At 49.0% G+C, this 27,195-nt stretch overlaps 3 protein-coding genes and 1 long non-coding RNA gene across 5 annotated transcripts; 1 reads left to right on the plus strand and 3 right to left on the minus strand.

Moving 5' to 3' along the window:
• Positions 1-107: 107 nt before the first annotated feature.
• Positions 108-10,425, minus strand: TMEM59 (transmembrane protein 59). 2 transcript variants are annotated; one of them, XM_084528462.1, is made up of 8 exons: positions 10,218-10,425; positions 7,950-8,055; positions 5,818-5,912; positions 5,468-5,620; positions 5,112-5,196; positions 4,682-4,763; positions 3,187-3,295; positions 108-2,463 (listed from the first exon to the last, which is right to left on the minus strand). In XM_084528462.1, exons 1-8 carry the CDS (start codon positions 10,380-10,382, stop codon positions 2,308-2,310), a joined length of 951 nt encoding a protein of 316 aa, XP_084384588.1. In that variant the 5' UTR covers positions 10,383-10,425; the 3' UTR covers positions 108-2,307. The 2 variants fall into 2 exon arrangements, with proteins under 2 accessions (XP_084384588.1, XP_084384587.1); XM_084528461.1 differs by having other exon boundaries at positions 4,682-4,766.
• Positions 10,426-10,564: 139 nt separating this feature from the next.
• Positions 10,565-15,423, plus strand: TCEANC2 (transcription elongation factor A N-terminal and central domain containing 2). The gene is made up of 4 exons (XM_084528463.1): positions 10,565-10,697; positions 11,053-11,190; positions 12,262-12,455; positions 14,298-15,423. Exons 1-4 carry the CDS (start codon positions 10,592-10,594, stop codon positions 14,484-14,486), a joined length of 627 nt encoding a protein of 208 aa, XP_084384589.1. The 5' UTR covers positions 10,565-10,591; the 3' UTR covers positions 14,487-15,423.
• LOC311440928 lies at positions 10,951-13,460 on the minus strand. The gene is made up of 2 exons (XR_014695653.1): positions 13,353-13,460; positions 10,951-12,543 (listed from the first exon to the last, which is right to left on the minus strand). It is a non-coding gene; the product is annotated as an uncharacterized lncRNA (long non-coding RNA).
• A 6,384-nt stretch (positions 15,424-21,807) lies between the features above and the next one.
• On the minus strand, positions 21,808-26,512 carry CDCP2 (CUB domain containing protein 2; the record flags this gene model as incomplete). Its single annotated transcript, XM_084528464.1, has 6 exons — positions 21,808-22,365; positions 22,491-22,669; positions 24,180-24,533; positions 24,982-25,320; positions 25,395-25,742; positions 26,437-26,512. 6 exons carry the CDS (start codon positions 26,510-26,512, stop codon positions 22,051-22,053), a joined length of 1,611 nt encoding a protein of 536 aa, XP_084384590.1. The 3' UTR covers positions 21,808-22,050.
• Between the last annotated feature and the right edge of the window lie 683 nt (positions 26,513-27,195).

Genomic DNA, 27,195 nt, shown 5'->3' on the forward strand with positions numbered 1-27,195 from the left:
CCAAGTGACAGATTGCTACAGGCACAGTTTCCTGTGACCTAACTGAATCATTGGCTTCACTGCACACGTTACTTAGCTGAGGTGTCGTTATTAAACAGCGAACAAGAGACAAAACACGTAAAACTTTATTTGATCCATTTGTAGAGTTTTCTTCCTTTGTTGTAGATGCATAGGCAGATACAATGCCAAATAAAAGCAGAAGTTGTTTAACTCAAACCTAGGAATGTAAGCAATAAAGTCAGACATTTTGGAACAGAAAGGAGTTTCACATTCATGAAATCAAGTCAACATAACAGAGGCCGTACTGTACACATTTAAAACAGGCCAATAGCCGTGTTTTCCTGAAGCTGTAACACTCGCTCTGCAACTACAAGTAACAGAAAAGTAAAATACTGTAACAGACTCAACCATCTACATGTTACTTATTCAGTTACAAAAAAATGGGATTGCTAAAGTCTCTTCTGGAAAGGCGATCCAGAACAATGTAGTGCTAAGAATATGGGCAACCACTGAGCCCGTATTAACAGATTTCCAAACACCCGTTCACATACATCTCATCTGATAACGCAGAACAATGCCATTCTGTGCTGGAGCAGGGCTGTGCACTGAGGTTTGCACTGCATGAGCAGAAACACATGGCTCAGCTGAAGTACTACAGCAGACAGGGATTTCCCATGGCTGTCACGCAGCTAACGGTGTTCTGAAAACATCACACAACTGATTTTCACGACAGTCAAGTCTGAGGCCTTTGCAATAACGCCACCCACACACAGGTACACGCTGATGTCTGGTGACACCCAAATTTCTGGGCCACAACACTGCTCACTGACAACAAATTTAACACCAAGAGGTACCAGTAATTTAAGACTTCAACTTACAGTTTCTGTACATTGATACGAGCCTGATTAAAACAAACCTCTCGGTGCTCTTAAGCCTCACTGAGAGAAAATCTGCTTAAATGCATCTAGGCTGCGGTTTCTAGCAGCACTGTGGAGGCAACAATGCACATTCCTGCTTAATGGCTCCTGCAAGGCTGCATCATCTGCAGTTACACAACCACCAGCATCACAGCCCGATCAGGCACTGCTACGGAGCCATTTGTAACAGAAAGGGGACAATATATTGTATTCTCCAGAATATCAACCATTTCCACCAAATTCAGAACCTGGAGAAATTTTGTTTCTGCTTTTAAACCTGCACAGGATTTCTGCATAATCAACAAAATATGAGTTGGAGACCATGCCTTCTAGCCAGTTCCCAAATACTTACAAACAGCCCTTTAAACAAATCTCACATCCACAGACTGTGAATACTAAGGGAGCTAGCGATAGCAATCTCAAAGAAAAGAACAGCAAAAATGTATTAGAAACGTGAGGGACACTGTTAGTTGTTGTGTTAGTGAATCACAGAGCAAAATCAGGTCACACTGCCCATGAGAGGAATGCTACAGACAGTGCTGAGCATACCGTAGTCAATAATCAACCGTAGCAAAAAGCTATGTAGTCAACGTTTTCTATACAGTCATTTTTATTTGTCCTCATTTCTCAGGAATCAACTTGTTTCTGTAAATGAAGTTACAAGGCTAGAGTAGTTAATCAAGAGTGGAAAGCAGATTTTCTTCAGAAAACACAGGCTCTAACTTTACAAGCAATTTAAGACATAAAGGATAAAGTTTGACAAAATAATTGACCATGTGGTGTGTGTGGGGAAGGGTATGTCCACACGTTTTAGCAGTTTCCATCTTTCACAAACGGAGTCCTGGCCTACAGTACCTCACAAATGCTTTCCATCGTGGATATTGCCACACTGTAGAAAAAAATATATTTATTTCTGCAGAAAGGGTTGTTTGTGCATGGACATTAACAAGTACAAAAAAAAATTCAGCAGATAATTTTATAATATTTTCTCTTAACTACAACAGAAAGTGCAACACTAAAAAGGCATCTCCTGCCCACTTAAAATTTCTTATACCTTTACAAAGCTAACTCGGAATGTACACATTACATCCTAGAACACACAAATAAGTTTGAAAGTGTCGTGGCAGAAGTATGGAAAGCATGCTTACAGCTTTGGTAAGCAAGACACATAGCAAACACCAGTGGAAAGTGATCATGTCTGGAAACAAAGTCAAGGTGTCTGAAATCTTCACTACTACCTGAAAACAAAATCCCATGACATTTGTTGATTCTGTAACTTTATTTGCATTTAAAGACTGGCTGCTAAGCTTCTTATCTGAAGAACCACCACAAACAATCAGGAGTTTCTAGCACTGTTAGAATTAGTCTGTTCATTCCAATGGAGGCTTATTTAAATTGCTGATTGAGCCAGATTAACTTTTGTAGGAAGAGGTCCTGCTTCTTCGTGTTCCTCGGTCTTGCATCTAACCACAACAAGTGCAGAGGATGGATATCTGCTCAGTTTTTGTTCATTCATGTATTCCAGATCTCCGTAGATGCTCAGCTTCTGGAATATTTAAACAGATTACTTTAAGACAAAGGCTCTTGATACTGAGAATAAAACACATTTTGTTACACAACTACATTCTTGGTTTTGATGGCTGTAACCCTTCAACACAAGTTAGCCCAGGCTTTCTACATCAGCTGAAATTCATGACAAACTATATTTGAGTGCAAATAAAAATACGAAGTCTGCCAGAACAATAGCAGATGTAGTGCTTGTGTACCAGACTCTTTAGTTTGTAAATACTGTGAGTCTTGCTTATTTCAGAAGCACAGTAATCTCTCTGGGCACTAGGCACACTAGCTCAGTTGGTTTCCCTCTGATCAGACTCTGCGGTGACTTCTGTGTTCATTGGTGATTCTCCTGAACGACAGACATACCGGGTTCCACCCACACCATCCCACCCTCAGCAGAGAAACAAACAGAGGCTGCTTTCCAGTGAAAAGCAACCTAGAAGTTCAGAGGGCAGTGCTACAAGCCAAAGACGTAGCACCTGGTCCTCCTGAGTAAGGCTCAGAGCACCTATCGGCCACAGGAGTGAGCAAGAATTGTTCAGATATAAAATCATCATATAAACAACAAAATCTGTTTGCTAACCGCATCTGCGAAATGAACTTTCAAATTGATCCCTCTCCCACAAATGTTTATTGGCCTGTAAAAAGCTGTAACATAAAAGCAATATCACAAATAAATTCAAAAGTATTTTAAATTATAAGGTAGGGTTACCTCAGACGGAACGTACTGCTCCACAGCTGTAGCTACTGTTGCACAACAAATCCAGAGCAGCACCAACACTGACAGGACAAGTGTAGTGGTTAAAATCCAACTGGAATTTCTGTAATGAAAAGAACATTACTAGACTTGATATATTGAATACAAAAGTATGGACCTAAAAAGTTCTGTTCAATTTTGACTGTATGTCATGTGGATTCACTAGTTTCTAGTCTACTTTAGAGTTCTTAGTATACAATTTAGACTTTTTTTTCTTATTTTAGACTTGAAAGATACTAGGACTTGTAGGATTCTGTTTATTGGGCCCTAAGCATCCTCCCACTCACAATTTCAAGAAAAGAGGCACAGTTCACTGATCCTTCATAACTTTTTCCTTTTAAAATTTAGATATCAGTAAGGGAAGAAAGAACCAACGCACTGATCTTCAGCAAAGCTTAAAGATACAGTGGGCATTTTCAGCCTAGACACGAGACACAACAGTGTCTTTCATATCAGAAAATCCCAAAACAAGATAAAAGTGCTTTGCCCTAAAACATTATCAGAAGTCAAGAACAGGCAGAACACAGAATCGATTAAACAGTTTGCAGAAGAACTCATAAAAAATAAGTTTAGGAAACAGTCAGCATTATGTTCCACACTCAAAGCGTAGGAATTATCAACATTCTGCCAACTGAAATGTGAAAGAGGATCAAAGTTGGCAGACTAGCTCACAAACAACACTGGGCTAGCACAGAAAGCAGCGATAACAGAAGGTCAGATACTGTCCTGGTTTCAGTTAGCACAGAATTAATTTTCTTCCTAGTAGCGGGTGGAATGCTGTGTTTTGGCTTAGAATGAGAAGAGTGCTGATAACACCCCGATGCTTTAATTGTTGCAGAGCAGTGCTTATACTAAGCCAAGGACATCTCAGCCTTTGCTCTGTCCTGCCAACGGGCAGGCTGGGGGGTGCAGTAAGAGCTGGGAGGGGACAGACCCAGGACAGGTGACCCAAACTAGCCAAAGGGGTATTCCATACCATCTGACGTCATGCTAAACAATATATAGGGGTGGCTAGCCGGGGGGAGGGGGCCGGACTGCTCGGGGTTAGGCTGGGCATCGGTCAGCGGGTGGTGAGCAATTGCATTGTGCATCACTTGTTTGTACATACTATTATTACTTTCGTATTATCACCATTGTATCATCATTATTATTATTGTTATTATTATTTTTGTTATTTTTTTTTCCTGTCTTATTAAACTGTCTTTATCTCAACTCACGGGCTTCACTTTCCATTTCTCTCCCCCGTCCCAGAGAGGGAGGGGGGAGGGTGAGCGAACGGCTGCGTGGTGTTTAGCTGCCGGTCGGGTTAAACCACGACAGATACACAGATTTAACTGCTGTGCATCCTGAAGCTAAAACTTGCAGCACTGACACACTGCAGCAGTGCCACCACGCACAGGTAGGAGCCACCGCTACGCTCCGTACGGGGTACAGTACATGACAGACGTACATGGAAAGACACTTGAACAGGCTGTCGCTTCCGTGCTCTTCAAAAAGCCCTCGGTACATCTGCGAACTTCCTGGGCGTAGGTCTGCTGAAACAGATCAGCAGAAACAGCTGTCAGAAAAGCAACAGAAGTAGAAGCCCCAAACTTCATACAGTTTGTCGGTGCAGAGAACATAAAAGGAAGCTTTTAAAATGGCCCTGGCTTGCATGTTTCTATTTCCAGCAGAGGCTGGTTTCTACCACAGGCTTTGCTAAGTGTGCATACAGAAGTATACGTCCCAATTATATTTTAGCTTTCTAAAAATTCGCTTTCATGTGCCACCTGCAATTTCTTCCTGTTTCTCTCTCTCTCTCTCTCTCTCCCCCCCTCTCTCTCCCTTCCATGACACGGAACATTTGCATTTGCTCTTCCAAATCACAAAGAACAACTTACCGGCTGTTTTACTCAGTGATAAGGATCCTCTCGTGTCTCCAGTTTCCTGTTCGAGCTGTGGAACATACTGTACTTCTGGCTTTGACTAAAACAAAATAAGGGGTTAGAAGATCCTGCTAGCAAGCTCCCATTGATCTTGATCATACACATTTTCAAAATTATCAGGGAAGTTAACCTTAAGACATACACCATACATGGATTTTTTTTTCCTTGTACCAGTGCTAAAGGCAGCAAAATACTATTGAAAACTAAACACTTCTGACAGTGCTCCATTTTTTTTTCCTGAGACTGGAAGGAGCAGAATTATATTTTTAGTGGCTAGGACACCTTAATCCTAATGAAAAAAAGACAAGCACCTGGAATATGACAATTTTGCCATCATCTGCTTGAAGGTAGAAAGTCCATGAGGATGTTATGAAGCTCTGAGCTGAATCCATCATGTCACTCCAGAACGATCTCACCAGTGTCAGAGGAAAGAGGAGATGAATTCTTGGCATCAGGGACATTAACTGCAAATATATTAGCCGGTTTTCCATTTGTTTTTATATGAAAAGGACAGAAGTCATATTCACGCTCACCCCACACCCCTTGTCTTTATTTCAGTCCTTAGGAAGATTTGTCTTCCGTTTGAAGAAGTTTAAAGCACAGAAGACATGCTGAACAGAAAACAAGTAGGTGGTATTTGAAAAACATGTCATCTACTTACTTGCTCTTGCCTTAACTCAGCAAATGGCAATTGGTTCTGGCATCCAAGATGGCAAGCATATTGTTCATCAGATTGGGAGTATGCCTCAGTACAAGCTGCAAGGAAGAAGTTCCCCAAATGAGAAGATAAATTCTGCATTTTAGTTAAGAAAACATTTTCAGCATAAGTTGGATCAGAAACAAAGCAGCAGTTAAAAGACTGACAATCCTATCTGTAGGGAAAGATGTGGCAATCATTCCATGGTTAGCATTTGCTGTGAGGTCTAACGAAGGTTGTGGAATCAGAGCTTACAGATCACGTTTTGGAAACTGAATGCAGTCAGAGCAACTGATCAGAAACGTTAAAGATAAACACAGGGTTGCAACTTTTCATTGATCCTCCTCCTGACACTGCATTTTTTCATGTACAGGTCATGTCAAATAAATATATGGATTTTAACCTCAGTGAACAGAGGTGGAATCCTAGAAGGACAGAGGAAGCTTAGGCTGACTAAATCCCTTAGAGGTAACAGCAGAAGTCCAGGTATCACAAGAAAACTGAAGGAGCATTCTCCTTTGAAAACTGCGTTGAAAATATTACTTTTTTTAAAAAACAAAAAATGAAGCCAGTTCTTCATTTTACAGGTATCTTCTAGCAGTTGTTCACTAGAGATCATGAAGACCAAAAAACCCTGAAATTATTCCCATTTACACACAGAGAAGCCAGTCAGACAACCTATGAGCTTAGCTCTTTCCCAGAATACTAGCGCTGAGATGGACTAATCGCAGCACTGCTTGAACTAAAGCCTCAAACACAACACGGACAGTAGCTTTCCAAATTTCCCCACAGTGACAAACGCACCACCAAAGGCCAGAACGCCAGCAATAAGCACAGCCTCAGCAGTGATATGTTGGAGCACAGCTCACAGCACCTGAACAGCAATTCCATGGCAAAAGTGCCACCAAACTAGTAGACGTAGAGACATCAGAAGACAGAATTGAGCAGCTCAGCCAAGATGCATCTTGCCAAGCACAGAATAATTAGTCAGGGTACCAACCAGAGTAACAGATTACAGAACATAAGCCAGCAAAAGACAACAGCCTCAGGAAGGAGAGTTAATTCAAAGTAAGCAACTGTTCAATTACCTCTACATGTGCTTTATTGCTACATCACCCTTTTTATGGCACTCTTTCTTGTATGGTTTGACAACTAGATTGACGTGCTGTATCACAGCTATGCACAGTCTAAGACAGACTCGAGCATTAGCCCATTTCTGGAGTATTTAATACAGTTTTGTATCACATTAACATCTTTGCATGTCAAGCTTTCTACTTGCAGACCTTCTATCAGCTCCCTGAGACAGCCACTAGCCCTCTGATTTTTATGAGCTCCCGAGAAGACAAAAGCCTCCTTTGAGCACTGACTCGGTGCTTAATTATATTTGGAATATAAAGGGGACCTACTTACTGGCATTCCTGCTCTGGGTGGTTATGTCCCACCTAATCTCTGAGTAAAACTGTTCATCAGCTGCCTTACTGGATAAGTTCTACACCAAAATAATACTTTTTGGCCTGTAGAACACATATTTTATCTTCACTATGAGATTTTTGCTCTGACATGGATCTGAGACAATTAGTCAGAGGCATTTAATGGTCTATTTCAAACAAAACATACCTGTTCCTGAGGGGTTAGCCCAGACCACCCTTTACAAAGCAGACAGTACGTTACAATCTGTGTTCTTACTCTGACTGAACAATTCACTTTCACAAACAAATTTGTTAGGAATTGTACACAGGCCTGATGTTGCACGGAATTAGAAAAGGAAAAGTATTGACTGGATTCTTTTTCCAGCCATTTTTTGCTTTCCGTGACAAAAAAAATTAAAGTGAATTTAAGTATTTGTAACTTATTTACAACTGATTAAATTTAAGAAATTCAGGAAAATGGTAACATTACGGATCACAGAAGAAGGAAAGCTGATGAGAACATACAACCCTCCAAGAAGATCTTCTCATATCCTATACATAACCTTCAAGAAGTTGTTAAACAAAACAAGAAGCAACTGAAATAATCCCACCAATTTAATGCTGATTCTGCTCTTCCCTCCATGCACCTCCATGCTATGGGATGTTAAAGGAGCACCAAATTCCTACCTGAATCGCATTCCAATTTGGTTCGATTCAGATCGATGCCATCATCCACAAACTGGCAAATGGAGAAGAGTCTGCAGCCTCGCTGGCACGCATACAGCTCCTCTTCCTGGGAAGGAAGGCACAAGAGAAGATTGCATGCCTCCATTCAAGTAAAAAACGTGAAAAAAATATGTTTTTTAGAGGTGCTATAAAAAGCCCCACACCAGAACACCATCCTTCCTCCCTTCACTGGACCTAGAAGTCAGCTAAGCTGACAGTCTGGATGACCTGAAATAAAACCAAGCTACAGCTCTTTAAGGCTGTAACACAGCCATTGATTTACTTCAGACAGAGCTCTCTGCTCTGTGGTAAGCCAGACCTGGAACAGCAAATCCCATTTTGCAATGCCAGTACTACAACTCACAGCAAAGTTACGCTGTATTTTCGAAAAAGTGTTGGCTTTAAAAATAAAGACAGCGCTGTAAAAGATTTACTGACATTCAACCACGGAACGAGCACAGTCCTCCATCGTGCAACTTCAGCACAGAACCCAACAGGTGAGGACAAAAAAACGACTTTTTGTCAGTGTGTTACAATATATCCACCAGACTAGTTAGAAGTACAACTTTGTTTTGATTTGTTGAAATAAAACATGAACTTCTGGCTGCCTTCGGTAGCAATGCCATGGCTAGCTACCTACGTGCACTTCCCACAGACGATGCTCTCCCCGTTGCAGGGTCACAGCCAGCCTCCTCTGCCTGAGTGCTCTGACTTCTGATCAGGAATTGGACCCATCTCAACTCTTAACTACGCAGCCACTCACATGATTGCTCCCAACTGCTTTGCAGGTGGTGAACAGACTCTGAATTAACCTAACGAAAACAAACAGACCACACCTTGCTGCATAACCCACTGTAAACAAACTGGCCATTGTTTGAGAGCACAAGTTCAGGTGCTTTAGAGGCAGAAAAGTCGAAAACGGACCACAGAACAAAACTCAATTCTGACAGCACAGGCAGGGTGGCTCAAACAGTCACACTGGTGCCAAAACCACACTCTATAATTTGATACCCAACCAAACTTAACTTTAAAAACACTTCTGTGGCAGTCCTCCACAAAAAGTCTTAGTGAAAATTGACTATTATTCTCCAATGTTAACGCAACCAATTTTCTTCTACTCTACTGATAGCTTTGTGACAAATAGAACAAAAACTAATTGGAAATATTTTAGGATAATGCTTAGGCCTAATTTCCCAGATTAGTTCCTTCTCCTCCCTATCATTGCATGGAGGCACCAAAGCATATGTCACGTACAGATCTAATGCTACCTGTACGGCACACAACGCCCTGCTACTTCCCTCTGTGGAGATACCAGCACCAGCTGCTGTGTGAAAAAAGCTGATTTTAGTTTCATGTGAAAGTGAACAGAGCCCCGTTACCTAACATTGTCACTACTTTCGCTTGTCTGCTGCCCTCAAGTGAAATCTCAAAGCCAACGTAAGAACGCCCCTCATCCAGGGCTCAGACTGCTACAGAGCTGCAGCTGATAAGGCGATACATTGCCAGTGAAAAAACAAAACAGGGGAGATGAGGTCACGGTGACAGCTCTTCCACCTTCACAGCAGCGGTTCTGAGCTGCACAAACCTTTGAACCAACAGTGAACTCTGCAGCAGGCAGCTGTATTCTCTAAATATTGTTCCACTGTCTCATCATGAGGCGGGAGAAACCCTGTGCAAACGAATCACAACAGAATGAAGGTCCTGCCAGGCTACTCCCTGGCCACTTTTTATGCTTCATCCTTCAAAATGTGAGAGTCACCCTGGCATCCCGGTTGGTGTCCCGGGCACTGCTGTAGCCAAACGATGCAGCACCCTACGCCAAATGACAGCTGCCTCTTTGGGAACAGGAGGAGAGAGGGACCTCTCCCCACAACTGGGGAATGCAGAATCTGAAAGAAGTATTTTTTCGTGTCCTGGCTTGTGAGAAAAAAAGTCACACTGCATACATGTGCTGCCTACATACAAATTCTGTTCATGCTAGATGCAAAACAACCGAATATAATGATTTTCATCACCTCATTTCCTTCTGCACTTACTTTGCCACATAGTTCTGATTTCACAAGGCCCTACCTGACGCACCTACAGCGGGAACACACCGCGACGAGGCCGAGCCCCCTGCCCGCCCCTACACACCCCCTCCACCGGCACCACGGCCCCGCCGCCCCCTGAGGCGGCGCCCCGCGGCCTCCCCACACCTCGCAGCCACCGCACGGCGGGGCCCGCCCGTACCTTGGGGTAGGTGTGCAGGGAGTAGGTGAGCTGGCAGGCGCGGTGGCAGGACGCCGTGTTGCCCAGCACGGAGTCGAAAGCCTCGGAGGAGGCGGCGGGCACGGCCCGGGCCTGGCGGGCGGCGGCCAGCAGCAGCAGCAGCAGCCCGAGGGGCAGCGCCGCCATCTTCCTCCTCCTCCTCCTCCCTCACCGCCCCGCTGACGGGACCGCCCCGCGGCCCTCTCGCGAGATTACCCCCTCCTCTCGCCCTCTCCTCCTCGCGCAGCCTGCTGGGAGATGTAGTCCTCTCCGCGGCTCGGCCCCATATGCCTTAAGGGGGCTTGGCGCCCGGCGGAACTACACGGCCGCTTCCGGGAGGGCAACTCGGCGGCGGCATGGAGCGCTTCGTGGTGCGGCGGGCCCGCTCCCCGCAGCGCCCCCGCAGCGCCCGGCCCCAGCCCCCGGCCCTGCGGCAGGCCCCGATCGAGGCCCTCAGGGCAGGTCCCGGCGGGTCGCGGCCCCTCAGGGGGTTTGGGAGGGGTGGGGGGGGTCCTGCGGCCCCCACGGCGGCAAACACGCCTCCAAACCCTTGTGCTGTTGAGATACTCGTAGTGAAGTGTCCCTAAATTCCAAAATTTTCCTTTCTAGCGGCTGTTTTGCACCGTTTCCCTTAAATTTGACGTAACAAGATCAAATACCTTGCCCCTTCTGTCTGCCCTGAGCAGCTCTGTGGTGTGTCCCCTGCCCCGCTGCGTGCCGTAATCAGTAATTCACGTATTGCAACCCCGTTAGTTGGGGTCCCTAATTATCACAAGACCATTCCGCCTTCCTAAATGCTTTTCTCGTTTTCAGAGAGTTGTGGTCGTGGAGGACATAAAGCGGTGGAAGTCTATGCTGGAGCTTCCTGGGCAGCCGAAGGAGAACCTGATCGAGGCTTTGGAGGAGCTGAAGAAGAAAATACCTTCCAAGGAAGTGTTGCTTTCAACAAAAATAGGTACATCTCTGATCTCACCTGCTTGTTGTGTCTGCTCGGCTTGTCGGTGCAAAAAAGACCATTCCCCCAAGCTTTTTAAAGATAAGAGGATGCTTTACTGCACCCTTGCTCTGAGAAATCCCCAGCAGAAGGGCAGCACCATGTAGATAGCACAGGTCTGTGCCTGGCTGCTTTCTGTGGGACTTGGGGGAGGGATGATGTGACACTGCATGGTCCCTGCCTTTCCTGCCTGTGCAGATCATACATGGCACAGAATGTCCAGGAGTGACGGACGGTCATGCTGGCCTTTTTCTTTTTGCCAGTGAGAAGATGCCACTGTTAGGCTTCTGTGGATCTTGCAGCCCAGCACGTTCAGGCAGGCACTGAAAAAGTCTCAGGAAGAGCCTGAATGAACCAAACGTGGCAAGCGACAACTCAGAAACAAGGGGAAAGGCACAGATAGCATCTCCTTTTCTAAGGCAAGGGGGGAATAGAGGAGCTGCTGCAAGATCCACAGAAGCCTAACAGTGACATCTTCTGGCCAACGGCGCTACTGGTCAGAGAGATACCACGCTGGAAAAAGATCCCTTTTGTCTCTCAAAGGAAAGTGTCTTTGCACTGCCAAGCTTGTGTCGATTGGAAAGATTCTGTTTGTGTCACCGTGATGTTTGTATGCTAAAACACTATAGCCATCACCAGCAACATCTTCCTTAAAGGCAACTTCAGTTAAAAGAAAAAAAAGTACTCTTTGTTGGCCAATTTTAAACACTTTCACCAGATCCACTATCTGTGTAGAAAATTTCAGTAATATGTAAGTGTCTCTTCACACCTTGGTGATGTGAGGAAGTAATTTTCAGCTGTATAACTCAGTTCCTTGCTAATTGCTCAGGCAAAATCACTTGCAGGAGTCAATGAGTGAGAACTTCAGTCTTCATTCCTAGTAATTTTATATTTAACTTTGCGTCAATGATTTGCTTGTTTCACTGACGCTGCCTGAATTAAAAATGTTTGGCTGTTTGAGCACCAGCTTGGCTGGTGTCTGGTGTATTTGGTCCCCCTACCGAAGCTGAAGGAGCTGTTGCTGTTTTCCAGGTCACACCGTGAATAAGATGCGCAAACATTCAGATCACGACGTGGCCAGCCTTGCCAAAGATGTTTACACGCAGTGGCGAACTTTCATCAAAAACCATTCAAACAGGCCCTCCATAGAAGTCAGGAGTGATCCCAAGACTGAGGCTTTCAGAAAGAACGCACGGAAGCTGCTTTGTGAAGCCCTGGATCTTGAGGTAGCATTAATCTTTGGCTCAGAGGATAATTCCTTGTAGGAACAAGCTGGACAAGCCTTTTTCAGTCATAGTTTCTATAAAGCTGGTCCTGCTGGCAGAGTGGGGACAAGAGTTCTTGTATTTAGTGATTCTCCCCATGTCCCCATTTATCAGTGTCTTTGTTTTAAAGGTAGATTTTATTTTAATTATTATTATTAACCAAGTAAACGTGCTAATTGTAAGCGAGGTGTATATTGCACATTTACGTAACCAGCCAACAGAATAGCTGCATATCGCCTGCAGCCGGGCTGTACAAGAAGTTAGCAGAACAAAGTTTTCACTGTTACTTATCAGCAGTTAAAACAACACTGGGACCTTCTGGGTGTTTCATATTTAAGTAATTAAGCATTTGTAAATTGACATCTGTTGCGAAAACACAGAGGCAAGGTTGACAATATATAAAGTGGCGATAAATACCAGATCCCTCTGGTATCTTTAAGTAAACGAACAGGATTTTACTGTAAGGCTTAATGACTAGTCTATGAAACTCTATAATAATTATCCTTTTAATTTATTCATTAGTTATCCTTTAAATGGCAAGAAAAGTGATAAGCACTCGAGTTGCAAAGCTGTGTGTTTGCTTCTATGAGAACCTCTCCAACTTCCCATTCACCTGGACTGAGGCAGGACAAAAGAATGACTTTTTGTGGGAATGCCTCAGAATGATTTTATGGGGAGTTAGTTCCCTTTTGCTGGGCTGATGGGTCAAGCTTAATTTGTGGAAGGCAGCTCTGTGCACAGCAATAAGGCTGCTGGTAAAGTTTGAGCCTGTGGGACATGAAGGCTGTGATATCACCCTCAAACAAGTACTGTTGTGTAAGGCAGGACAAGGCAGAATCACCTCAGAACAGGACTCACCTGAAATTATGATGAGGAAAGCTGCCCTTCTGGCTTGCAGCTACCACTGTGTCTGCAGAGGGAGCTTATATCAGCATGATGAACAGCACAGATAGGACAGGGAGCCACAGAGGTCCAGCAAATGGAAAGCAGGGACACCTGAGAGATTGATGAAGAGGGAGAGTGGGGGCTGAATGGATTCAGCTGAACTTCTAGCGCAGACTGGCAGAGGGACAATTTAATGATGGGTAGCAAAAAGAGAGTAAAAGTGTTGGGAAAGGACTTGGAGGAATACTGGCTGGCATGTGGGAATCTCCTGTATGTGAAGCATGGGAGATTCCCTGTAACAAAAGGCAGAAGTGAAATTAAAACAATTTCTTGATGGGCAGGGGATTTTTTTCTAAGCTGTGCTAAATTACAGGTTTTGGCACATGTTGAAGCAATAACTACGTAATTAACATTTAGTAAATCCCTTTCTGCGTTCTTAATTATACCTCCTTCCACACACACAGAGCCCACATTTCCCTTTATAGCGCCAGGCAGAGTTGCCAAGTGTTTGGCGTGTCTTAGAGTTGCTGTTGGAATCGGGTTTAAAATAGTATCCAAGGTGCCTTATATCAGTGAGATCAAAAAGTGATCGTAGTGGAGACAGTACAGCGGAGCTTACAGCTGTAGTTCAACTGGATACCCAAAGCTAGCTGCAGATTAGTTTCCTGTCGTGATGGCAAAGCGCTGCCACCCAGCTGGAGATGTGAATATGTTCCCTGCTACTGACCGTGTTGCTGTGTTCCTTAATTGCTAGGGTGGAATTAAATTGTTCTTCCTGTTGCACTTGTGATGAGAAGTAGATTTCCTCGAATCTATGCTGATTAACGAAGAAGCACTGAAAAACACCAAACTCCAATTTCAATCAGTCGGTCTCCTTATTAAATGGAGAGATCTAATTTTATACTTTGCTGTTTTCAGATTGATCACCCACTGGCTGAAAATATTGAGCGAGAAGCTTTTCATCTCTCTTCCCGTCTCATTAGCACGCCGTATCGCAGAACGGTGCGAGCTCTTGTCTTCTCATTAAAGCACAAACCTGAAATCCGAGCAGAAGTCAAGACTGGCACGCTCACTGTCCCCGCGTTTGTACAGAGCCATAAAAAGTGAGGTGTCGTGCCTGCTGCTGAACGAGAACTTCATGTGCCTGCATCTCCGTGGAACCGGGAACCCTTTCTGTCGTAAGGGGCGTGCAGAAGTGCTGACAGTGTGACTCACTTGGCACCGCTCTATTAGCAGGGCTGCTGAAGGCAAGAACTACTAATGATGAAAGTGGTGCTGTAAATCCGAGTTGGTGGAAGTCTGCGTAGGGTTGTTGCTCAAAGATTTTCTTCTACTCCGCTGTATATTTTCCTGCTAAAAAGCCATCCGTGCAGACTCACCTGTTTGTTATGTCTGTCAGTTTGTCATGCCTCAGTTTGGCTCCATCCCTGAGATGGGTCTTCAGGTGTAATTATTTGAATAACATTTAACAGCTTTGTGCTAGGCTGATAGGAAATAGTGGGAATTCAGGGCAATTGTTCCATGGGAGGGGATTCCTAGAGGATAACCGCAAATCCTGGTTAACCATAAATCAGCCAAGCCTGCTGTACCTGGACCCTGAATGTGGCAAGAGCTACCTGTTTACCCAAGCCAAGTGACCTCCCGTGCATTCCACAGTGGGATACAAAATGGGTTTCAGTAGTTCTCTATCCATCCTTCCATAGGCTCAGTCAGCCTGCGATGGTGGGCATTTTCTGAAACCCTGGGGTGGAAACCAAAATGCCCTGGGGTATAGGTGCTATCTAATACCTCTGCTTAATGAGCAACTCACTCAGACTTCCATACCTCCCCCATGATTAAAATCTGGTGCTTGTTTTTAGTGTAACAAGAAAATAAAATGAAATTAATTTTCTAAATTGTAATTAGGTTGTAAGGAAAATATTCCATGTGAAGGCTTTTTTCCTCCAAAAAGATCGTGTTTCAGAATGATTGTGTAAACAAATTTAAGCAGCAAACTATTGTATGAATTGCTTCTGGTTATTAAAAACTGAAAATCTTGCCTTTCGTACTTACTCTGGTTTCTTTAGTGCCACAAGTCATCTTGTTCTCTGTGTGCTATTATTAAGGCTGTGACAGGCACAGTCTTTCTCTGCTGGTAGGCAATAAAGCGCTCTCTGTTCTCTGTGCTGGTACAAGGGACTGGCCACAAACCATTTTCCGAGTTAACAGGGGCGAGAAGTCTAGTATAGCATAAGGGAGTGTGCTTTGATCTGTCATGGTCAGCACTCTGATCTCAAGAGAGTCACTTAAGGACAGATAATGCAGTGGGAGAACTGCCCATCAGTCTGTTCACATCATCCTAAACAGGACTGGGGGTCAGTAAGTGGATCTGCTAAATACTTTTTTCTTCCCTGAACACTAACAAAGGCTAACTTACCTTAAATGTTGAACTCTGTAAAATTTATTATGCAATTGCAGGTTCTCTTAATAAGATCTAAACCCTGTTTTGTTTGCTTGGGCCAGTGCAAGAGCATTTCTGTTGTGTGTGCTGCTAAGGTGTCCTCAGCTGGGTTTTCTCAAAACCAGAGCTCTGGCTGAGCCTAGATTTGAAGACATTTTACTGGTAGAAAGTTAAGAATAGGTGTGTTGGAGAAAGTACACCACAAACTGGCAGCCTGAGTGGTGACTATAGGGATACCGCGTCAGTGAAGACGTTGACACCTGATGACCAGTCTGTAGGAAGAGATGTGAAACCCCTCAATTTCTTACAAGCAATCAGATCCATTTCCCATGTAAGTAACCTCAGACTGCACAGCTATAAGTGAATTCACGTGTCTTGGACTGTCATGAAAGGGCTTCAGGATCAATGAGTGTCTTAGGTTTTGCTTCCAGAGCTGCAATGCCATGACCTGCAGTGCTTATTTTCAGCTTTCTGTTCCTGGTGCTAGGCTGCGTTGGCTATATTTAGGTAATGTGTGAGAAGCACAAATGTGGGAAATGAGGAACTGCTGGTCCTCATGAAAGCCAGAGCAGAGAAGTTTCCCACACAGCTCAGGTGCACCAGTAGAACCTCGGCCTACCTATGTGGTGCTGTGCCTTGGATTGCAAAACTCATCTCATGGAGAGAGTAAGGAATCACCCAAATAGATACAGCTCAACCTGTCTGCAGGTAGCAGCTGCCTGTCCCCACTTGCAGTCTGAAAGCGAGCTGCTCTACAGCAGTGGCAGTTCAACTCAGAGAACAACTCAGCAAAATCCGCTTCTGTTTTTACAGGTTAGCTCCGGGAACCCCCTGCAGTAGTGGGGAGGGATGGGGATGCTTTCCTCTCTTACTAGTAAACAGTCCTGGGGCAGGGATACCATTCACAACAGCACTGTAAAATCTAAAAACAAGGTCAATGTGGACATCAGCGAGGACCTACCATGGCCTAGAGTACTTCCTTTGCAAAACCTGCTTGCATCTCAGCCTGTGCACGTTAGCTTTCGAAGTGGTGCAAGCCCTCAGAGATAGCAGCTGTCAGCAGGCCTGCCTGGGCTCCGTTTGCTCACCTCACGAGCTGCCCAAACAGTGCAGTCACAGAGCTGAACAACCTGGAGATGCACGTGAGCCCTTCTGCTCCACACAAACTACAGGCTCCGTCTCTTCTATGCCATCAGGCTTTGTTTTGGGGTACAAGCAAACTTCTGCCAGGCCCATCTCTTTTAGGTGACTTTATCACGTCCGCTCCTGGTCCCTGATACCTCTCTTTTCTGAACAGGCTTCAGGGAAAAGAGATTTGTTGTTGCTCCATCTATTTTGGATGGATGCCTTTCAGCTCTTTGAAGCACATGCTGCAGAGAAGAGTTTTTGGCCTCATTCTCAGTACGTACCAAATATTTTTCTTTGGAGAATTAACTGCAGGGATGCAGTTACTGCATAACAGAAAACTCATCTAAATTTCCTCAGTTTAAGGACTAATACTTTTACAACTTGTTTTCTAAGGGACCTAAGCATATAGCTCTGGGTCCAGCTCTTGCAACCTGATGTTGAAGCTAGCAGCAACGTTTGGGATGAAGATTTGCAGGCTGAGCATTACACACGACTGGAGGAACTGGAAGAGATCTCCAAGGGCTGGGCTTGAGACGTGCAGCACAGGGGGAACCAGAGAACAAGGGAATGGTGTGAGGACAAAACCAGGAAGGTGGGGAAAAAAAAAAAAAAAGACAAAAACTGAGAAGAAAAAGCAATAGGACAAAATAGGGCTTCCTTTTCTCAAAGAGTGATGCTGAGTGTGATGAGGGGATGCTCAGCACCTTGGTACTCAGCAGCCAAGTTTTTAATTACTCTATAAAGACCAGATTTGCTCTCTTTGTTGGAAGTTGGCTGTTGGAAGTGAGCTGATGGGTTTGAGTGCCCTGCAATACGTCCCTGTGCCAGCAGCACTGATGAGCCATGGTTCAGGGACATGGGGGCCTGCAGGACCATCCCCAGCTTGGTTTCTCCCACCACAAAGGTCACACACCCAGCTGGGGGGCAAAAAGGCCCCTCAGGCATCCTGGGGCTGGGTCTCACTGATCTGGGTGTGCACTTCTGCTTTCGCCTCTGGTTTTACCCTGGAACTGCTGTGTGGTGGCAGTCGCAGGGTGCCAGGAAGACACTTGGCAAAGGCAGGGACTCCACAAGCTCCTGTCTTCACGCTGGGGAAACCCTTTCAGCCTAAAAGGAGGGATGGAAGATCTGAGCCGTGGCTCCCTTGGGCTGTGTTTCCCCGGTGCAGTGCCTTTCAAGTAGCTGGTGCCCTTTTACAGGGGAGCATTAAACCAAGGAGGCACCCAAACTACAGAAAAGGCACTTCTTTTTTCCCCTTTTCCTGCCAGATTAAGCACAGCCCACACACTCCTTTCAGAGAGTACACGAAGCTGAAGGATCTGGAGAGTCCTGCCACACTGAGCAAAAAGAAGGGAAGCCCTTCCCGGAGGTGAGCAGCGATCCCCATCAGCAGGCGGGGGAAGGAGAGCTTCATCCCGCTGCAAATTGCTTGGGCGAGAGGAGAAGGGAGTAGCCGAGACCTCCCCGTCCTTCCTGAAAGGCAGCACGCAGCGCCTCGGCGTTTTTCATCTTCCGAGAGGCTCTTCAAAGGTTTCTCCACAAAGAACCCAAACTTTCAGATCTCCTTCACTGGCAGCCCGGCCATGCGAAGGGTTTGCTTGGCTGGTGGCTGGCCCTGGGCTGGGAGGTGCTCGGACAAGGAGCAGCCCCAGATGTCCTCGCACATCCCCCCCGTGCCCCTTCCCCGATGAAGGGGAACCGCAGCCCCCCCCTGTCCCCAACCTCCCCCTGCAGTATTGCAGCTCTTGTGGTGGGGACAGACCCGATTTGGCTCACGGAGCCAACAAAGAGCTGCAAAAGCCTGGCCAGGCAGCTCCCGAAACCCCAGAGCTGGGTTATGAGGGCAGCAGGGGAAACTGAGGCATGGAGGTGCTCCGGCAGGCTGGAGGATGCAAACAGGGGGAGCCCATGCCAGGGTTACGCTGCAATTAATGACGCGCTAATTCTGCTGGCAGTGCACTGAACAACATCTACGATCGCTGTCAATTAGACTAGATTACGGGATAATCCCTGCTAATTACATATTATTACATACCGAGCAGTTATCTCCCCATAAAGGGTGCCCCTCTGATGGACAAACCCTCTTCTTTTAACACAGCCAGCCCAGATGGCAAAGCCCTTTTTTCCTGCAGCCAATATTTTCCTTCAGCTGAAACGCTCACGCTGCAAACACCGCGCTCTTGTCCTGGGTGGCAGGAGGAGGAGGAGAGTAGCCGTGAGGGGCAGGGCCAGCCCAAAAAGGGAGGCAGGGGCAGCCTCAAAGCCAGACCCCATGGAGCTGCCATGCTGCCAGGGCTGGGAGCGGGCACCCCAAGGGCTGTGCTGCAGCGGGGAGCCCTGCCAGCACCCAGGGGTGCTCAGGCAAGGCTGTTGGCAGCTCAGGGTTTGGGGTGACTTGCAAGGCGATGCTTTCCTCCAAATAACTGCTCCCCACGTTCCCCAAATGCCCCCGTTTCACCTCTACACACCAAAACCCCCAGGAAGCATGGGGGGGAGGACGACCTTGCTGTCCCCATGGGGCAGGATGGCCAGGAAATGGGAGCGAGCGCTGCTGAAAATAAACCGGGAAACAACTCCCGGTAAACGCCGCCGTTGCATTTTTAATTGTCCATATGCTTGCTCCATTATGTCTCCCCAGCTGGCGGGGCTGACAGCGGCTGCCTCCTCATCTGTGCCGCCGAGGGTCTCCGGCAGGTGCCTGAATCTGCAAGGTGACAGGGTGGCAGGGGGCTGGGGCTGGCCGTGTCCCTGTGCTGTGCCCACCTCTACCCCCGTGTGCTCGGGGAAGTTGGTATTAAGTGACCCCAAAAACCAGCAAGCAAGGAGGTGGGAGCCTACCAGCTCCCCGTGCCGCCGCCCCGGGGCAGTCGCTATTAAATGAAATGCAGAGGCTTGCTCCAGGAGGGGATGCAGGTTTGGGCGGGGAGAGTGGATTAGAGGAGCAGAGCTGCCTCATTCCTGGCATTCCTGGAGAAGGGAAAAAATAAGATAAAGAGGGAAAGCAGGTTCGGAGCCAGACTTCACGGCCCCTGCATGGGACATCAGCTCGTTGGGGCTGCCGGTGTTACAAACCCCGGTGTCCTGGATAACCCCAAATGTGTCCTGCACAGGGAGCACCAGCATCTGCTCAGTATTTTGGAGCTGTTTTCGCTAAAAAGCGTCTTTTCCCCAAGGCAGACGGTGCTGCTGCATACCGCAGCACACTACCAGCCACAGGGCGTGCTTGGTGGGAAGGAGAAACAGCCCCACCGAGGGACCCACTGCAGCAGCGGGGGCTGTGCCCAGCACCAGCACCTTGGGCACTGCTGGGATCACCGAGGAAAAAGCTCTCACTGGGTATTTCATGGAGAAATCCACCAAAGAGGGGTTGCCTGCTAAGTGGGGAGCACCCAGCCAGTGCTCAGAGGGTTTTATTTCTTTCTGCAGCCACCAAGCCCACAACCGTTGTATTATTACCTTGAAAGAAAGGCGAGGATCAGCAGAATTGTGCCCCTCGGGCCACATAAATCCCCGGCAAGCAGAGTGTGCGACACATCTGCTTGGGAAAGCATCGGGACGGCGTTAGCTTTTATGGCCGGGTTAGCGTGCAAACCTGGACCTTATAAACCACCCCTGGAAAAGAGATGGACAAGGCACCAGATCTAAACAGCACCCCAGCTGCTGACCATGCCCTTGGGAGTGTGCGGCATGCCCAGCACTGGGCAGCCACAATAAAAGGTGGAACAAATCCCCGTGATTACCCAGCACCTCGCATCCTGGGACTCGCCGTCCCCCGTCACGCTCGGCAGCTCGGCGAGCACCCTGTGCACAGAGCCCCATTGATGGCGAGAGGTTGTCCGAGGCCAGGAGGGTGGCAGGGAGCCCAGCCTGTGCTCCGGCCCCGCGCCCCAGCTGGCTACAAGGGGCTTTTGTCCAGCCTGGGAAGTGCCAGCACGGTGACCTGCCCCGTCCTGGGGACAGGGAGGGGACGTGCCGGTGGCCAGCTCCTGCGTGCAGGGGCAGGGGACACTGGGGCTGGTCCTGCACCATGCCCCTGGGATGGGGATGCGGGTGGTTTATCACTGGTGTCTGGCTGTGGCTAAAAACTGCTGGCCAAAAAGTCCCTTCCTGGCCTCTGCCACCACTTTTCCCACCCAGGAGACCTCGGGTGGTCTCCAGCCTGTCCCTGTTTTGCATCGGGGCAGGACAAGACATTTCCCAGCCTTCCTTACAGCAAAATCCCAAGGAGAGAGCGATGCTGAGCTGGAACTGGCAGCATCCAGCCCCCAGCGAGGGGTCGGTGTAAATCAGAAGGAGCTGACCCATCGCCCTGCTTTATGTAAGAGACACTTCCCCGGGTGCTCAGCGATACCTGCCCCCGGGTTTAGGATTGAGGGGCACACCACTCTCCTGGGCACACTGGGAAGGAGGAAAACACAGGGGAAAGGACAGATTGCTCTCATTTTCTCCAGCCTTTGGGTGGCTGAAGCGCTCAGGTAAGCCCTGTGAGAAGACGACACGTGGAGAAGCAGTGGGGAGCTCGAGGATGAACGCGTCTCGTCACATCCCCACCGCTCAGACACCGCATATGGGCACCGGAGACACCTCCCCGAAGCACCTACGTGCGCTGCACCCATCGCTGCGTGCCAAGGGGAGACGTCGGCGTCTGCAGCCGCCTCCAGCAGGGATCCATGGCACCCACACAGGCATGGATGGGAGCACGGAAAATATTTGTTGGAAATATTGCTATATTTGGGGGGTAGTCTGTACGCTCAAGAATTCAGCGAGAAATAATTGACAGGATTATTTGCAGCCATCGGCAAACAACGTTACTTTCCCGAAAGTAGCGGCACCAGAGGGAAAATAAATGGAAGCAGGTGCGGGAAGAGTTACGGAGCACGAGAAGTGCGTTCCCGAGCCAAATGGACAGATTGAGAGACAGAGGAAAACCGATGGGGAAGGGAAGCGGCTGCCTATTGCCCAGATCCCTCAGGCGCGGGGAGGAGGTGGAGGCTGGGCTTGGGCTCCATTTCGGGGCCTCTGTCTCAGCAGCTGCGTTAGCGCTAAGCCTGGGCTGAGGGACAATTTTGGGGGGCATTTCCGAGCTGAGCAGGGATGAGTTCACTACAGCAGCACGAGCCCGACCACGGCGATGACCATGAGGAGCCCGGCCAGGATGCAGATGCTGATGAAGACGATGTCGCTGGTGTCCTGGCTCCTGGCCTCGCGGGTGTCCACCCCTCCTGCCTCCCGCTGCTGGGCCTCCACCAGGTTCTCGGCCTGGCTCAGCCGTTGCGGGCCGGGGCCAGCAATGAGGGTGACCGCGGCCTCCTTCCTCTTCGGCTCGCACTGCACCTCGTACCGGTGGATGTCCTCCTGGTTGCCTGCTGAGAAGTCGATGTAGAGCGTGCTGACAATGATATTGGTGTTGTTTCGTCTCTGCAAGACAAGGGTTGAGGCTCCTCAGGGCTCAGCTCCATGGGGCAGCTCTGAGCAGTCTCTGAGAGGGACCAGGGCTAGCCCCTGCCCGGCTGGCTTTAAGGGAATGTCTGCCAAACCTTTACCTGGGACTCGGTGCCGCAGGTGTCGAAGCGGGTGTGTATCTTGAAGTTGGAGCCGACCATGTGGGCCGCACAGGAGGGCATCCCCAAATAAATCTTGTTCCTCTCCAGCTGGGCCAGGGCCCGCACGGGGATCTGGATGTGGAAGTCTGTCCGTGTGCAGCTGACGTTCATGGGCACAACTGTTGGGGCAGAAAACAAGAAATGGGTGAGGCATTGCTGGCATTTCCCCAGCTGTGCCACCTACAGAGACCACTGCAACTCGGCCCAGAGCCACCACCACTGTCCCCGTGACACACGGAGCTGGTGGTGGCACTGGGGCTGGTGGGGACGCCAGCCTCACAGCTTTGTTGTGCCTCGTGCGGTACCCACCACTACTGCCACAGCTCTGGCTTGTGGACCAAAGCAAATAAATGATTTTTCAGGGGAAAAAAAGAGCTACACCTGTAATGTAGAAAGTGTTATTTTATACAAAATACAGTCCCTCTCCATTGCCCTCCCTCTGGCACCCTGTGTGGCTCCTCGGGGTGCAGAAAGCAGCAGTGCAGGGAGGGCAGTAGGGAGGAGAATGCCCCACTCCTCTAAGGTTAATCCTCGCTGAGCTTGAACTAAGCACTTGGGCAGTATGAATTATTGAATTATTCCAGCTCCCTCTGAATCCTGGCCTTACGAAACTGGTAAGATGCAATAAAATCAATATGAAAAAACAGTGTCACTTTGCTACACTTAGTGCATTATAAAACCATTAGAAGATTTACCAAATAACTAAAGTGCATTAGATCAAGAGGAGGAGGAGGAGAAAATGGATCCTCTCTCCCGGCGTGAAGGCTTTCATGCAAACGGCCGTAAATCACACACGCCCTGCCCAACTCACTTCATGGGCCCAGACAAAAGGGAAATATTTGCATGGACTAAGAGCTGTGGAAGCGGAGATGCCCCTTTTTTATATCTCCATGGTCCTGGGGATGATATGTAGCCCTGCTGGGTGCCTGGTACGAGCTCTCTCCCTCTCAGGTTGTAGAGGCCTAGGGGAAAACTCCATCCCCTCTCCGACTCCCACAGCCGTGTACTCCAAAATCCCTCCTGCTACACCCCAGATGATGTACGGTTCTGCTGCCGAGGGATAAAAGCTTGAGAACCTGGCTCAGCAGCCATGGCTCCTGTGCTGCCGTGCGAGCAGCTCTGCAGGATGCTGCACCCGGGTCCACCCGCGGATGCTGAGGCTGCTCCTCCACTCTGTGGACCCAAGGCTCATCCTGTGCCGAGCACAGGCATGAATCATCCCCAACACACGGGTCAGCTCAGATGTAATTATCTTGAAATACAGCGAACTCCATAAATTCGCTAGCTTTTGCGGAGGCTGACAAATCTCTGCACAGCGTTCCTCCCACTTTGGGTGCACCGGCTGGGAGATGGGGCTCAAATGCAGTGGGGATGAGCCCATGGGGCCAGCAGGGTCCTGATCCTCCTGTGCCGCTCACAGTGGAGGAGAAAACAACATTTCCACCTGTGGCTGTGCCATGCAGGGCACTTGGTGGCCTTTGGGCAAGCCGTGATGTGATGGCACAGCCACAAAGTGACTGGTGTTAATGCATGAGCTGGCACCTGAGTGCTTGGCCACCTCCCCTGGCTCCTCCATCCCCTAAAAGCCCCCTGGTTCCTGCACCCCACCAGGAGGAGCGGACACCTTACCTCCAACGTAGGTGAGGGAGAAGCCCCTCTTGGCCGTGCTGCGGTCCGTGCGGAGCACCAGCAGCAGCCGGTGGCCGTGGGAGGTGACGGGCGCCGGGCTGTCGTGCCCGCACCACGTCCCCAGCAGCGAGGCGTTCTCGGCCCCGCCGTCGAAGGCAGACAGGCGGTCGTAGTCGCAGCCACCGGTCAGGCTGCTCCGGGCCTCCAGCTCCAGGTCCAAGAAGAAGATTTTGATCCGGTAGCCTGGGGGCAGCTGGATGCTCCACTGGCACTGGAGGTTGTTGGGGTAGAAGTTGGGGTACTGAGGGCTGGAGAAGTTCCCCTTGATGGCGGTGTAGACTTCCTGGCACTCTCCTGCTTGGGGGAAAAGAGGAAAGCTGAAGTCTCCTGGCTGCTGAGCACTTGTTTTATTGCTAAAGCCTGTTCTACCCTCCACATTACTGCTCCTTGGCCTTGTGTTTGGCCAATGTCCACCCATGAGTTTTGGGGGATGGCAGCAACCTGGGTAAAGACCATGGGCAGTGTCCTATGGGGGAAGACAGGGGGGACACTTAACCCATGGCACATCATGAGCAATAAGAAGGGCATCTCTTGATTGAGAGAAAGTCAAGCTAAGGCCTGGAAGAGCCATAATGAAGCTATTTGCTTTGCATCATGGTCTATAACTCCCACCATCACCTCATGGAGTCCCCCCAAAGATCTTCCCTCCAGTATCATCTCCTTGAGCTGCCGCAGGAGGGAAGGCACTACAAACCACCACCCCTCCCCACATCCTTCTACCCAGCCCCCCTCAACCCCGCACCCGAGTAGAAATGGGCCTTGAAGCCCCTTCCCACGATGTTGAAATCCGACTTGAAGAGGACGAGGAGGTGCTGGGTGGAGGAGACAGTGCGGGGCGGCCGGGCGCTGCCGCAGTAGCGACCCAGGCGGGGGGCAGCGGCGGTGGGGCCGTCGAAGAGGGCCACGTAGTCGAAACCACAGCCCTGGCCACCCTCCACCTGGAAGTCAGCGAAGACCAAGGTGACGGGGCCACCAGCCGCCCCGATGCTCCAGCGGCACTCGGCGTCGTTGGGGTAGCTCTCGGGGTACCGCGGGCTGGTGATCTCCCCGGACAGCCCCGTCAGCTGCCCGCCGCAGGCATCTGAGACACAGAAACTGAGGTCAGAGGGAGGACGGATGGACAGACAGACAGATACATCCGCCATCCCCTGCTACCTTTGCGGTAGGCGGCGGCGAAGCCACGCTTGGCCACGTGGCGGTCGGAGCGGAAGACGACGGCCATGACATGCCAGGCGGAGGCGAAGGGCGGCGGGGCGCTGTGGCCACAGAAGGTGCCCAGGAGGTTGCCCCGGTCACGGGTGGCCCCGTTGTAGACCTGGAGGTAGTCATAGGCGCAGGCGGCGTGGTACTCCAGCTCGAAGTGGCTGAAGGAGAGCAGGACGGAGGAGCCCTCGGCCACCACGATCAGCCACGTGCACTCTGTCTCGTAGGGGTACGGCCCCGGGAAGTTGGGGCTGGAGAAGTTGCCGGAGGGTGCCGAGAGCACCCCGCCACATTTGATGCCTGGGTGGCAGGAGAGAGGGGTGGGAGGCAGATGTGACACCCCATTTTGAGGGAAACCCTAAAAGGATGGTGGCTGGGCAGTGGGACAGGGTGCACAACGCCAGCTCCATCCCACCACCGGAGCATCCACCACTGCTTTGCTAATTACCGGGGAGAGGTGACTAAGCGATGTGGGGCTGTGCTAAAGGACTGAAGTTATTGAACTAAACTTCCAGGAGGGAAGTCTGCAGGAAGGGGGAGCAGCCGTGGTGCAGGCAGCTGGGTAATTAGGGACTTGGTGCCTTTTTTTGGGGGGAGGGATGCTGCCAGTTAGCGAGTTGCTGGGCTGAGCTGCCCCCCTGGTCCCCCAGGTACTGTGCTGTGTGCTGAACCCACCCTGCATCCGAGGGGCACCTTGTACAGATAAAATGTGGGTTTACCACATATACTGCAACATTTATGTGTATATATACACATCTATATGTGTGTGTGGGTATACATACACACGTGTGCAACTCCACGAGCTAATAACCCCTTCAGAAACGTGCCTGTAACCGCAGCTGGACAATCCCTAACTTCAATCTTCAATAAAACCAACGTGATGCAGCAAACCAAGTGCACTCCTGTCTCACACACTTGCACACACCTGGATGGCTCCCGGGCCAGATCCTTTCCCCGGCCAGCCCTGGTGTCCCCGTGGTGTTCAGGCTCTTACCTGTGCTGGGAGCCACCCCGAGCACCCCGCAGAGCAGGGCCAGCGCCGCCAGGCAGCCCGTGCCCCTGCGCCCCATCCTCCCTGCGCGGGCAGCGCTCCCGTCACCGGTGCCCGAGCATCCCTCCAGAGCTGTCTGTCCAGGAGAGAAAAAAAAATAAATACAGGGAGAAATAAATAAAAAGCAGGAGGACTGCAGAATTAATAGCGGAATGAATAATTCATTGCTTGTTTGAATTAAGAGCGGCAAGGTAACTTGATCTATTCCTCCCTTCCTTCACTCAGTTTTAATGATCTGGATCAAATGTCCCAAGGATTTACACTATACCAGATACCTTGTCAATACACTATATTTAGAAGAGATATTAATGTTTCAGATATGGTGTATAACGGCAGTAAGTCTGGGCTGACAATATGCCCTTAAGGGGCCATGAAAATAATTTAGTTCGCCAGGCAAGACAGCGAACCAAAATGGGAATTTCAGACTCACCACGGAAAAGTACCTCAGGAATTAACGTGATTTATACTGCGGCACTCGCTGCACAAAGCCAACTGTTGATAAAAGCTGGAGAAACACCACGAGTGCTCTGGCCCTGCTTTGGATGCCCGGCCGTGGCTTGGAGGCGCGATGCTGCAGCGCCAGGACCTCACCGTCCTGCAGTGGATGGAGGGCAGAAGATGCAAACCTCCCAGCATCAGGCTTTTCATAGCCTGCCCGGGAGCAAAAAGACGTCTTAGCCCACTCTTGAATGAATGCTGGGA

This window comes from Aythya ferina, assembly GCF_964211825.1.
Source record: "Aythya ferina genome assembly, chromosome: 8".
In the NCBI taxonomy this organism is placed as follows: domain Eukaryota; kingdom Metazoa; phylum Chordata; class Aves; order Anseriformes; family Anatidae; genus Aythya; species Aythya ferina.

Coding starts and splice junctions, on each gene's coding strand:
- TCEANC2 (XM_084528463.1), top strand. CDS start 10,592: ATGGAGCGCTTCGTGGTGCGGCGGGCCCGCTCCCCGCAGCGCCCCCGC. Junction 10,698..11,052: donor GATCGAGGCCCTCAGGGCAG/GTCCCGGCGGGT, acceptor GTTTTCAGAGAG/TTGTGGTCGTGGAGGACATA. Junction 12,456..14,297: donor GTGAAGCCCTGGATCTTGAG/GTAGCATTAATC, acceptor TGCTGTTTTCAG/ATTGATCACCCACTGGCTGA.
- TMEM59 (XM_084528461.1), bottom strand. CDS start 10,382: ATGGCGGCGCTGCCCCTCGGGCTGCTGCTGCTGCTGCTGGCCGCCGCC. Junction 5,197..5,467: donor GCAAAATTGTCATATTCCAG/GTGCTTGTCTTT, acceptor ATTTTGTTTTAG/TCAAAGCCAGAAGTACAGTA. Junction 3,296..4,681: donor CTGTTCAAGTGTCTTTCCAT/GTACGTCTGTCA, acceptor TTTTCATTACAG/AAATTCCAGTTGGATTTTAA.